The sequence below is a fragment of the Gopherus evgoodei genome, chromosome 1 (assembly GCF_007399415.2).
Source record: "Gopherus evgoodei ecotype Sinaloan lineage chromosome 1, rGopEvg1_v1.p, whole genome shotgun sequence".
Classification (NCBI taxonomy): domain Eukaryota; kingdom Metazoa; phylum Chordata; order Testudines; family Testudinidae; genus Gopherus; species Gopherus evgoodei.
Window position 1 is genome coordinate 258167306 of NC_044322.1, and position 12245 is coordinate 258179550.

The 12245-nt window shown below is 43.9% G+C and overlaps 1 protein-coding gene across 1 annotated transcript in view; it reads right to left on the bottom strand.

The window, feature by feature from the left end:
* The window catches only part of PTN (pleiotrophin), a 127588-nt gene that overhangs the window by 31626 nt on the left and 83717 nt on the right, over positions 1–12245 (bottom strand). Inside the window, exon 2 of the mRNA XM_030543842.1 lies at positions 1421–1532. Within this exon, the coding sequence (XP_030399702.1) occupies positions 1421–1531 (111 nt within the window). The 5' untranslated portion in view covers position 1532. The remainder of the gene's footprint in view (positions 1–1420; positions 1533–12245) is intronic.

Genomic DNA, 12245 nt, shown 5'->3' on the forward strand with positions numbered 1-12245 from the left:
ACCCCACTCTGTGTGTCAAAAAGTTAATGATTATCCTGAATTTCATAACAAACTGAAAGCATTTGACATTCTTCTATCAGAGGAATCTATCTCAGGGAAAAGAAGATTGAATTAAGTTCAGTCTTGGCATGCAACACCCCGCCATTCTGTACTAGGAAATAATATGTAATACATAGACTTCCTAATGTACCTTAACCTAATGCCATTCTGTTCAGTTATTCCATTTCTGGGCACCACACACAGCTCTCTCAATGTACTATATTCCTGACCTGCAGCATCCCGGCTTTTCCAGTCCTGGTCCCTGTCCCAGTCCAACCACACACATAGTTCTCCCACTGTACTTCAGTCCAGCTTTGCAGTGATTCATTTTAGTTCTGGATCCCCCACATTACAGAAATGTACCTCAGGTCCTCATATGCACGCACCCTGTTAATTTCAGACTCAATCTCACACTCACAAATTGCCAATGGATTTCAGACTTAATCTGCAATAATCCCTGCTTTCTAAATCTTGTGTCTTCATGGATATTCCTGGCAATACACCTCAGTCTTGAGCTGTGGAATTCCTTGCTATTCTAGACCTACCCATCTATACAGTTCTGCCAATGCACCTTAACAGCAATGTGCATTATCCCCTCCTAACACTGGCTCTTTCATGAGCACAGTCTGTCACTTTTGTCAAACAGTGCACAGGTTACAATACGGACATATGTCCTCAGGCTAGGTGACAGAAATTCTGAAGCAAGGAAAAGGCCCGACATAAAATAAGAGGCAAATCCAAAAATCCATTCCGGCTTGGCACCAAATCCAGGTTAGATTCTTTTTTTTTCTTTTTTCCATCTTTGAATCGAAAGGAAATGAATAATTCTGGGAATCTTCTCCCTAACTATCACTAAGGTCTTGTTCTGTTGGCAAATATTTTTTTCAGTCATGGATGGATCTGTAACTCGGGGTTTGTGCCAGCCGGGTTTGGACTCTGAGGTGGGATGGAATGTCACACCTATCCAACGGGGAGAAGAAGCAAATGGTAGTCAAGAAACTCCCTCATATGTAACAAATTATTTTCTTTTAATTAGTTGAAGGGGAGAAACAAGTCCATGCATTCCATATGTAAAATACAGAGGGAAAAAAGTATGTGAAATATACTGATAAATACAGTAAAGACATTTTGGCCTAAATCCTCAATAATTTAGACATCTAATTCCCATTGATTCCAAAATAGATTTTAGTGGGCATTAGACACCTAAATACCTTTGAGGATCTGGGGCTTAGACACTAGGAGCTTGATCCTAAGTTCCCTACCCCCACCGAAGTCAATAACAAAACTATCATTGACTTCAATAGTGCAAGATCTGGTCCTAGGCCCTCTCTGCTACCCCCCATCCCTATGTCTACTGCACAATTGATTATATGTACCTTACCTGGTTTTCTCTTTTTTTGCCAGCCTCAGTAGTGCCCATGGCTGCTAGAATGAAAATGAAAGCCAAGAGGGCGGCTGTGAACATTCGGCGCTGTTGTTGTTGCTGCTGCATTCTGAAAAAAAAAAGAAGTATGGTCAAATTCGGGAAGGGTACATAGGGAAAGATATATCAGACTGCTTGAGAGAAAAACTCCAATCAAACTTTCTAATAGAGGGGTACTACCAAATGGTGAGACTATGCATTTTAGTGAAGCTATACTTAGGGACAAGAGGAGCTCAAACAGATAAAGCATAGAATTAACCGTTGGCCAAACGTGTACCGAGTTTTCCACTTCCTGCACAGAAGACAAAGTTTGTGCAATCTTCTTTATAGCTGAAATACTCTATTTACCATTTCATCCCAAATCCACTGAATTCCCAATGCAGAACTTCTGTTTTACCATGTAGTGTAGATGTATATGAAGTGTAGTTGTAGCCATGTCACTCCCAGGATATGAGAAAGACAAGGTGGGTGAGGTAACATATTTTATTGGATGGACTTCTGTTGGTGAAAGAGACCTGAAGAAGAACTCTGTGTGGCTCAAAAGCTTGTCTCTCTCACCAACAGAAGTTGGTCCAATAAAAGAGATTACCCCACCCACCTTCTCTCTCATAGATAATACAGTAATTATTTTATAATTGCACAAGTGGCAGAAATTTGGGAAAAATTATAGACTAATGATTAAAGTAGGACACAGAGTAGGGATTCCTGGATTCAGTTCTCAGATCTGTAACAGATTCATAATGCATTATTGAGCTACTTAACATGTGCCTCAATTTAACCATTGTAAAAGGAGGACAATGCTACTTAACTGCTTAGCCAAGGTTCAAGAGGGTGCTTGAATTATGTCAAAGTGCTTTAGGTTTCTTGATGAAGATTATATAGATGAAAAGTGATATATGAATCATCATTGACTATACATCATTAGAGCTCCAGGTCATACTTACACTTTTCCTTCTCCTCAAATGAATATCTATGTATAAAATGAGTTAACTAACATGCCCAGAATGGGCAAACCACAAATAGAAAGTGTTTTCCCCCTGGACTAGACCACACAACTAGCCATGCTAAGTCATGCTCAGCTCTGGACTTGAGGGGCAACATTCAAATGCAAATATGAATAAAAATGTATTTGCTCAGTCGTGAAATGTCACTCTTCCTAGCCACCCAGCTGAATCACTGTACAACAACAGGACTGGTTGACTGTGCAGGTCTGATGTTCCAAACAAAGCTTCTGCAAAGCTTTTCAGGCAACAGCCATTTCCTCTTTCACCCTGCCTTGCTGCATTTTGTGCTGCAGTTTAGGCATTTGCTACCTAGGAGGAAGTGACTAGAAGATCCAGCTACCAAGACAGCCTTAAAATCCAATGAATTTATATTACAAATCGAGTTGCATGATATTTGAGGACAAATCAGTTATTCACTGAAAAATGCAGTTCAGGTTGACTGAAACTATTCATGAATTAGGGTTGGATTCAGCAAAATGCTACAACTGGAAAAATTGGGGGAAGGATTCCAAAAAGTCAAAATGTTTCATTTTGACATTTTCACAATGAAATGTTTTGGCTTTTGTTTCAAATCATATTGCATTTCAAAATGTAGTCAGATTTTTTTAAGGGAGGTAAAAAATACTAACTGTTTCATTTCAGGTCAAACAAAATATTTCTTTCAACCCAAAATGTTTTTTTTTTTCATTTTGTTTCAGCAAGAGAAAAACAACAAACATTCTTTTAAGTCAACATGAAATGAAATTTGTTTTTTCCAAAAAACTGAGTCAGGTAAATCATTTTTGTGATAAGGATAAAAAAAAATTTCAGTAGAAAAGTGGTATTTCAACTACAGGGACGGATAGCTCAGTGGTTTTAAGCATTGGCTTGCTAAACTCAGGGTTATGAGCTCAATCCTTGAGTGGCCATTTAAGGATCTGGGGTAAAAATCTGCCTGGGGATTAGTCCTGCTTTGAATAACAGGTCAGACTAGGATGACCTCCTGAGGTCCCTTCTAACCCTGATATTCTATACACAAACAATTTTCATGGAAAGTATCTGCCTCCATGAAAATTTTTTGATTTTTCATCTGAAAACTGACTCTTTTTAGTTTCAGAAGTTATCAGACAACATTTTTTTAGGTTTTTTGGGTTTGGAGGGGTTATTTCTTTTAAATGAAACATCAGCATATTCCAAGGGAAACAAATTTTGATCTAGCAATGAAACAGTGATCTATTAGCGTCTTTCCAGTTCTTGATGGAGTGATGTCCCTAACACAAACACCAACAAGACAGGTGGCACTAATGGGTGCTCTTGATACCTTATGGCATTTTCAGCAGAGTAGCCAAGGAATAATTGGGCATGGAGGCTGAATTACTGCTACGTAGTCCTTACAGTTACAGTCTGAGGCACATTAGTGGCGGGGCATGTAATATGTGGGGATGCTCACACCTGTGGCTGTCTGTGCGCAGTCTGTTGTCCAGATATACAGATAATTTCCCTCTCTGGGCTAACGATCTGGCAGCATTCATGGGTACTACTTTCATTTGGGGCCTTTCACCTATAAAGACTCGCACTGAATACAGCGAGCACTGAATCCAGCCCTTAAAGCGTTTTTAAATTGAAGTATCAGAGGGGTAGCTGTGTTAGTCTGGATCTGTAAAAGCAGCAAAGAATCCTGTGGCACCTTATAGACTAACAGACGTTTTGGAGCATGAGCTTTCGTGGGTGAATACCCACTTCTTCAGATGCATGTGGTGGAAATTTCCAGGGGCAGGTATATATATGCTAGCAAGCAAGCTAGAGATAACGAGGTCAGTTCAATCAGGGAGGATGAGGCCCTGTTCTAGCAGTTGAGGTGTGAAAATCCTGAGCTGATGGTGTCAAATTTGCAGATGAACTGAAGCTCAGCAGTTTCTCTTTGAAGTCTGGTCCTGAAGTTTTTTTGCTGCAGGATGGCCACCTTAAGGTCTGCTATAGTGTGGCCAGGGATGTTGAAGTGCTCTCCTACAGGTTTTTGTATATTGCCATTCCTAATGTCTGATTTGTGTCCATTATCCTTTTACCGTAGAGGACTGTCCAGTGTGGGCCAATGTATCATAGCAGAGGGGCATTGCTGGCATATGATGGCGTATATTACATTGGTGGATGTGCAGGTGAATGAACCAGTGATGTGTGGCTGATCTGGTTAGGTCCTGTGATGGTGTCCGCTGGTGTAGATATATGGGCAGAGTTGACATCGAGGTTTGTTGCATGGATTGGTTCCTGAGCTAGAGTATTATGGTGCGGTGTGCAGTTACTGGTGAGAATAGTTTTCAGGTTGGCAGGTTGTCTGTGGGCAAGGACTGGCCTGCTATCCAAGGCCTGTGAAAGTGTGGGATCATTGTCCAGGATGGGTTGTAGATCCTTGATGATGCGTTGGAGGGGTTTTAGCTGGGGGCTGTATGTGATGGCCAGTGGAGTCCTGTTGGTTTCTTTTTTGGGTTTGTCTTGCAGTAGGAGGCTTCTGGGTACACGTCTGGCTCTGTTGATCTGTTTCCTTATTTCCTCGTGTGGGTATTGTAGTTTTGAGAATGCTTGGTGGAGATTTTGTAGGTGTTGGTCTCTGTCTGAGGGGTTAGAGCAGATGCGGTTGTACCTCAGTGCTTGGCTGTAGACAATGGATCGTGTGATGTGTCCGGGATGGAAGCTGGAGGCATGAAGGTAGGCATAGCGGTCGGTAGGTTTTCGATATAGGGTGGTGTTAATGTGACCATTACTTATTTGCACCGTGGTGTCAAGAAAGTGGACCTCCCGTGTAGATTGGTCCAGGCTGAGGCTGATGGTGGGGTGGAAGCTGTTGAAATCGTGGTGGAATTTTTCCAGAGTCTCCTTCCCATGGGTCCAGATGATGAAGATGTCATCAATGTAGCGTAGGTAGAGAAGGGGCGTGAGTGGACAAGAGCTGAGGAAGCGTTGTTCCAGGTCGGCCATAAAGATATTGGCATATTGTGGGGCCATGCGGGTGCCCATAGCAGTGCCACTGATCTGGAGATATATATTGTCATCCCTGATGATGCTGCAGCACAACTGGCTGCTGAGCTCTGTGCCTTTATACTTACACACAACTATTTCAAATTTGATGACCGCTATGCCTACCTTCATGCCTCCATCTCCGCATCTGCTCTAACCCTTGATGCCAACTATGCCCACATATCTACACCAGCGACACCATCACAGGACCTAACCAGATCAGCCACACCATCACTGGTTCATTCACCTGCACATCCACCAATGTAATATACGCCATCATATGCCAGCAATGCCCCTCTGCTATGTACATCGGCCAAACTGGACAGTCTCTACGGAAAAGGATAAATGGACACAAATCAGAAATTAGGAATGGCAATATACAAAAACCTGTAGGAGAGCACTTCAACCTCCCTGGCCACAGTATAGCAGACCTTAAGGTGGCCATCCTGCAGCAAAAAAACTTCAGGACCAGACTTCAAAGAGAAACTGCTGAGCTTCAGTTCATCTGCAAATTTGACACCATCAGCTCAGGATTGAACAAAGACTGTGAATGGCTTGCCACTACAGAACCAGTTTCTCCTCTCTTGGTTTTCACACCTCAACTGCTAGAACAGGGCCTCATCCTCCCTGATTGAACTGACCTCTCTACTTGCCTGCTAGCATATATCTCTACTTGCTTGCTAGCATATATATACCTGCCCCTGGAAATTTCCACCACATGCATCTGAAGAAGTGGGTATTCACCCACGAAAGCTCATGCTCCAAAACGTCTGTTAGTCTATAAGGTGCCACAGGATTCTTTGCTGCTTTAAATTGAAGAATACAAATAGTGACCTGATTTTCTGGAGCCATCCTATTTTCCTACCATAGAATTCTATAGGATAGGTCAAAACCCTATAGCAAGGCAATCATTCTCTATTCCATTATATAGGTTTTTAGAGTAATCTCCATAGATTCAACCCTAAAGAACTCTAATGGTTTCATTTATATTACTGTAAATTCTTACGTTTCCCCATTCCAAAAGACAACAATAAATAACGAACAATAGAAGAAGTTTAGATTTGAGAGAGGAGTCTAGGTCTCCAAGCAGTATCTGTAAGCTTCAGTTTAGAAGCTATACTATTTCTGGTAATAAATATAGTAAAACAAAATATTGGCAAACCAGAATGCATTGGAAATCTATTCAATAACCCAAGTCACATCAGGTGATTTATTTTTGCATATGTTTGGAGTTTGAAATTCTTTCTCTACAAACTGAAACCCCACACAGGCTTGATGCAGAGGATGTGCCTGGTATCTCAAGTCTGCCCATGACAGCACAGGACCAATTTGGATGTTTTTCCAAGCTACTGAAGCAAAGTCTGAACCTGAGGGCATACATTTGCTTGTAGTAAAGACTGGCAACCTGATACTGACAGTGCCTCCTCAATGGAATGCAACAGATGGGAATCATGTGCTATAATGCATAATACTTTTCATAGCATCACACAAATATCTGTAATCTGATGTCATTGGTTGCAACTACAAAGTTACAGAAGCTCTGTTGTACTCTATAGGCTGGCAGGGATAGTGCTACAAACAGGCTATTGGCATCACAGTATCCCTTGTCTGGAGGAGCTGGTGACAGATGTAAAAGTTTCTCAGGAGCGAAATCCCAAACCAGACTGCAACCATCTGTTGTCAAAAGCACACATGGGTATTTTCATACTAACTCCTTCAATTTTCCTTGTAACTATTAAAGCTGTCTTGGGGGCAGGGAGTTGTTTCTTAAACAAAGAGGTTTGGGGGTTTTTTGTAGTAAAAATGACTTATTTTGAAAATAAAATGTCTTCAAAAAATTGAGCTTTTTGGTTTTTTGCAAAAAAAATGTGACTTTTTATTTTGATACTTTTGATAATGTTTCCAAAGAAAATTTTGATTTAAAAATATTGCCAAAAAATGTAGCAATTAACCATTTTGAGCATGCAAAATAGAAAGAATTTCGATCGTTATGAAATTTTTCACACATTTTTTATTTCAACCAACTCATAAATAGGGCTAAATGTGCTGAAGGAAAAGCTTTTTCTAGAACACTGTGTGAAAGCAGGAACAGCACCTTCTGAATGATTGGCAGCCACATTCACAACCAGTAGAAAGATGCAGACAAAATAGGAGAAAGAAAAAGACTTTGGAAAAAGGTGGTTTTAAGAGGGGACAAGATGAAGCAGTGAGTACATGAGAGAAACAGATAAAAGGAGAAAGCAGTTAGGACAGTTTAAATGGTGAGTTGGACTGAGATTGATAAAAGGAATCAGGGCCACCCAGAGGGGGGTGGCAAGTGGGGCAATTTGCTCTAGGCCCCACAGGGGCCCCCATGAGAGTTTTTTGGGGCCCCTGGAGCGGGGTCCTTCACTCGCTCTGGGGGCCCCGAAGCTTCTTCCACTCTGGGTCTTTGGTGGCAATTCGGCGGCGGGGGGTCCTTCCACCCCGGGACCCGCTGCCGAAGTGCCGGGTCTTCGGCGGCGGGGGCCTCCGCTGCTGAAGACCCCAGGCCCCCTGAATCCTCTGGGTAGCCCTGAAAAGAATAGAAAGCATAAGACAGAAAAATCACAGACACAGCTAAAAGACAAAGAAAGGAGTAAAATAAATTGAGAAGAGAAACAAATAACTAATTAGAGTTAGTAAGAGCAAGAGAGTGCAGTGAAAACATGAAGTGGATAATGAGAAGAGAGATGCAGCTTTGCTGAAGTTCATTGTAGCAAGTGGCTTCTCCTGAGGAAGATGAGGTACATGAATTACTGTGAAGTAATGGTTCATTTCACAATCAACTCTGGTGAGGAGAGAAAAGTAAAAGCAAAACAGAAAAGTGGGTGGCAATCAGAAGATGGATCCCATTTCATGACTTCAGCTCCATATCAGGTGTCAGAAAATAAAAAGCGGGCCAGAGATTCTGCAGTTTCTTAAAAGCCTTCTGGTTCTGGGTGCACCTCAGCCCCTCCAGCCACCTCCTTTACCAACTCCTGTTAGTCTCGAGCCCATTTTTACCATCAAACTCGTTTCCCCTGACTTTCTTCACCATCTTGGCACATTGCCGCCTGTGATGGGCACGGCTCACACTAGTTCAAGCAGGGGAGGGGTTAATTCCCTGCAATGGCCTGCTCACCCCAAACGTGCTTGACCTGCCAGTTAGAGAAAGTGTTTGCATCCAGGCTCATCAGAGCATAAGAGTTAGCTTGGTGTTGGTCACAGGAATAGTATCCTGTGGAGGAGTGGGTTTATCTGACTGGAAAGAGAGAGAAAAGCAGAAAGGCTGTATAAGCACCCAAGGGACAAATGGGAAGCCAGAGGACTGAGGAATGAACCTTGAGAAGAGCAGAAAGAAGTGGTCAAGGCAAAAAGAACTGAAGGGGTTCAGTGCTTGGACCAGACACTCACTTATTTTTCATGCCAGAACTCCCTGGAGATGGTGGGCAAGAGCTGCTCTTCAATGCCACCATATCAAGATGGAAGCCTTACCCCCCCAGCCTCCAAAATAACTCTCATTTACCATCTCACTCACATCCCTCCACTCATCCTCCCTTTACTTTCTCACTCCGTGGCCCCTGGTCTTTATTGCTTGGAGACAATTCGGGATGTAAACTGTGACATGGTGTCACCACAGAGGAGAACAAGTGCCATACTGCACCCCTTTAACAAGCACTGCAATTGTGACCCCAGCAAAAATAGCATGTGCAAAGGAAGGATATTGGACATATCTGTTTATGCATCCCCCAGTACTCACCCTTCCTGTGGTATCGGTTCTATCTTGTGACACAATCCTGCAATTCTGAAACATTGATTTATGACACAGTGGTCTCCAGCTTCTTCAGTCCAAGAGTTGAACAGAGGTCAAGGGATCATAATGAATACTTTGGTGCAGATTCTTTGTCTTGTTTTGCTCAGGAGGCATACAGGGAGGGGAAACCATACATAAGTCCCCTTAGGGAGGTTGCCCCTGGTGTGAGGGAGACCCTACCAGGGCTGGATTTAGGGGCAAGCAATTGCTTGGGGTGCCAGGCTTGGGGGGTGCTGGGCTTGGGGTGCTGTAAGGCATTCAAAAGTTTAACAAATGGAGTAGGGGCAGCAAAGATGTTCCTGACCTGGGGCACCATTTGATCTAGGGTTGGCCCTGGTCCCTAGCATACATATAGAGTCATTATAATCAGCTCCTACACCTCCATCCCACTACCCTTGATGCAGGGACATGTCAAGAGCAGGGAAGGGGAATGGCTAGAGAGTGCTATGTTACAGCTTTCCCCACCCAGTCTATAATCCTTCAAGGACCACTGTCAGCTGGCGCAAGTCAAAGTAGCCTCAGGTTGCTCTAACCTGCACTAAGGGCTTGTCTACATCAGAAAGCTGCAGCGCTGGTGAGGGAGTTACAGCGCTGCAACTTAGGAGGTGTACACATCTGCAGGGCACCACCAGCGCTGCAGCTCCCTGTTTGCAGCGCTGGCCGTACTCCCGTTTTGTCTCAGGTGTAGAGGATCCAGCGCTGGTGATCCAGCGCTGGTAATCAAGTATAGACACTTACCAGCGCTTTTCTTGACCTCCGTGGAATAAGCAGGTATCCCAGCATACCTGAGGAAGCCTCTGGTAATCAAGCTGGTCTCCTTCCCCGGTTTGCTCTCGCGTTCCCCGAACCCCGAGCAAGCAGGTCTCCTTCCCTGCGGTTTGCAGGGTGGTTCGGGGAATGCGAGAGCAAACCGCGGCGAAGCTGGTCTCCTTTCCCGGTTTGCTCTCTCGTTCCCCGAACCCCGAGCAAGCAGGTCTCCTTCCCTGCGGTTTGCAGGGTGGTTTGGGGAAGCGAGAGCAAACCGCGGCGAAGCTGGTCTCCTTTCCGGTTTGCTCTCTCGTTCCCCGAACCCCGAGCAGCAGGTCTCCTTCCTGCGGTTGGCAGGGTGGTTCGGGGAACGCAAGGGCAAACCGCGGCGAAGCTGGTCTCCTTTCCCGGTTTGCTCTCTCGTTCCGAAACCCCGAGCAGCAGGTCCTTCCTGCGGTTGCAGGGTGGTTTGGGGAAGCGAGAGCAAACCGGGGGGAAGCTGGTCTCCTTTCCCGGTTTGCTCTCGCGTTCCCGAAAACCCCATGAAGGCCCAACAGCGCTGCAGTGGGACATCTAACACCACTTGCAGCCTGGTTGCTGTAAGTGTGGCCACTCTGCAGCGCTGGCCCTATACAGCTGTACTAATACAGCTGTAACAACCAGCGCTGCAAAATTTTAGATGTAGACATGGCCTCAGGTAGAGATTCAGGGAGCTTTAAACAGTAGTTGATTTTCAATTGCTCTTATTCCCCCTCTCACACACACACACACACACACACACACACACACACACACACACACACACCTCTCCTGGGCTGTTGTGGGTGGACGTGTGCAGGGAAGGGGAACTATCCTTTGCTAGGCACTAGTCCCCTAGGCTCTGACAGAGCCAGTTGAGCTCCTGTCCTACTCTTCCTTGGGCTCTCACAGCCTTGCAGATAAGAGGCAATGGAGCAGCTAGAGCTACTCACCTATGATGCAGCAGCCAATCACCAGGGGAGCTGCTGAGCAGCTGACAGCTGCTGCACAGAGCTCACACTAGAACAGCTTCTGGATCTGCAGGGGAATGGTGGGAGGCAGTGCCCCCTAGTGACAATGCTGATTCAAACACTTCTATTTTAAAATCCAAGGTTGCAGCATAGGGAACACATTTTCAATCAAATACACATTTGCTTCTTACTGCAATCACCTTGGAGGGCCACAATTTAGTGACCTGAGGCCAACTGGCTGAACAATGCTGATATAAACTGAACAAGCGAACTGAGAACTACATGACAAGGAGAACCTAGGAAAAATGTGATTAATATGAAAAGAAAGAAAAGAAAAGAAAAGATCAAATTTCCTTAAATAATGCCCAATTAACATGCCCAATCTGGCTTTGTTCAAGTAAATAAACCAGAGTAATTAGTTTAGTTGTGGATCACAGTTCTCTTTGCCTATGATATTTGCATAGTTGATTTGCCTTCAGAATCAAGCTAAAGCATGTAGATATGCAGCAGACATTAACACTTCCAGTTCCTTGGGCATAATTCATAGTTTGGGTTGATAATAGGGGTCCATGACTGCACGCATTCTACCATTCAATGTGCATCATACTTTGGGCTGACATAAAACTCAAAACTATAGCTAGTTGAACAATTTTCAACAGAATAATTTTCCATCAGAAAACGCTGTTTCATCAAAATTGAAATGTTTTGAGGGAATGGATCGAGTTCAACGATGTTTTCAATGGAAAATTTTCAAAACACTTCATTTCAATAAGGTTGGAATATTTTGTTTTGAACTAGTTCAATAAAAACTTGAAACTGCATTTCCTTATCATTGGGTGCATTGCCTTATGAGAGTTCTGGTTTGGGCCTCTATTGTTTCTTTGTGCTCCCTGGAGGACTGCATCTCCCACATGCATTGCCAGACTCAGTGGACAAAACTGCATGTGGATTCAATGGCTGGACTACATCCCCCATGATACATGCGAAGTCCTAACTCCCCTGATGCACACATATCAACCAACATATAGGCCAGCTAAGAAATTGCAGTTCATGTTCTATATCAAGTGGATCTGCTTTCTCCTGCCCCAGTAGATCACAAACCTGAGGAGATGGGGCTCCATCCATTTGTGGCATTCTCCTGCCTAGTCCGATTTTCCATTCATTCATATCAATGTCACCGTTTTTCCTCTTTCCCATTCCCTGGAAGGCATCATCAGCTCTAACCATATTACGTTGTC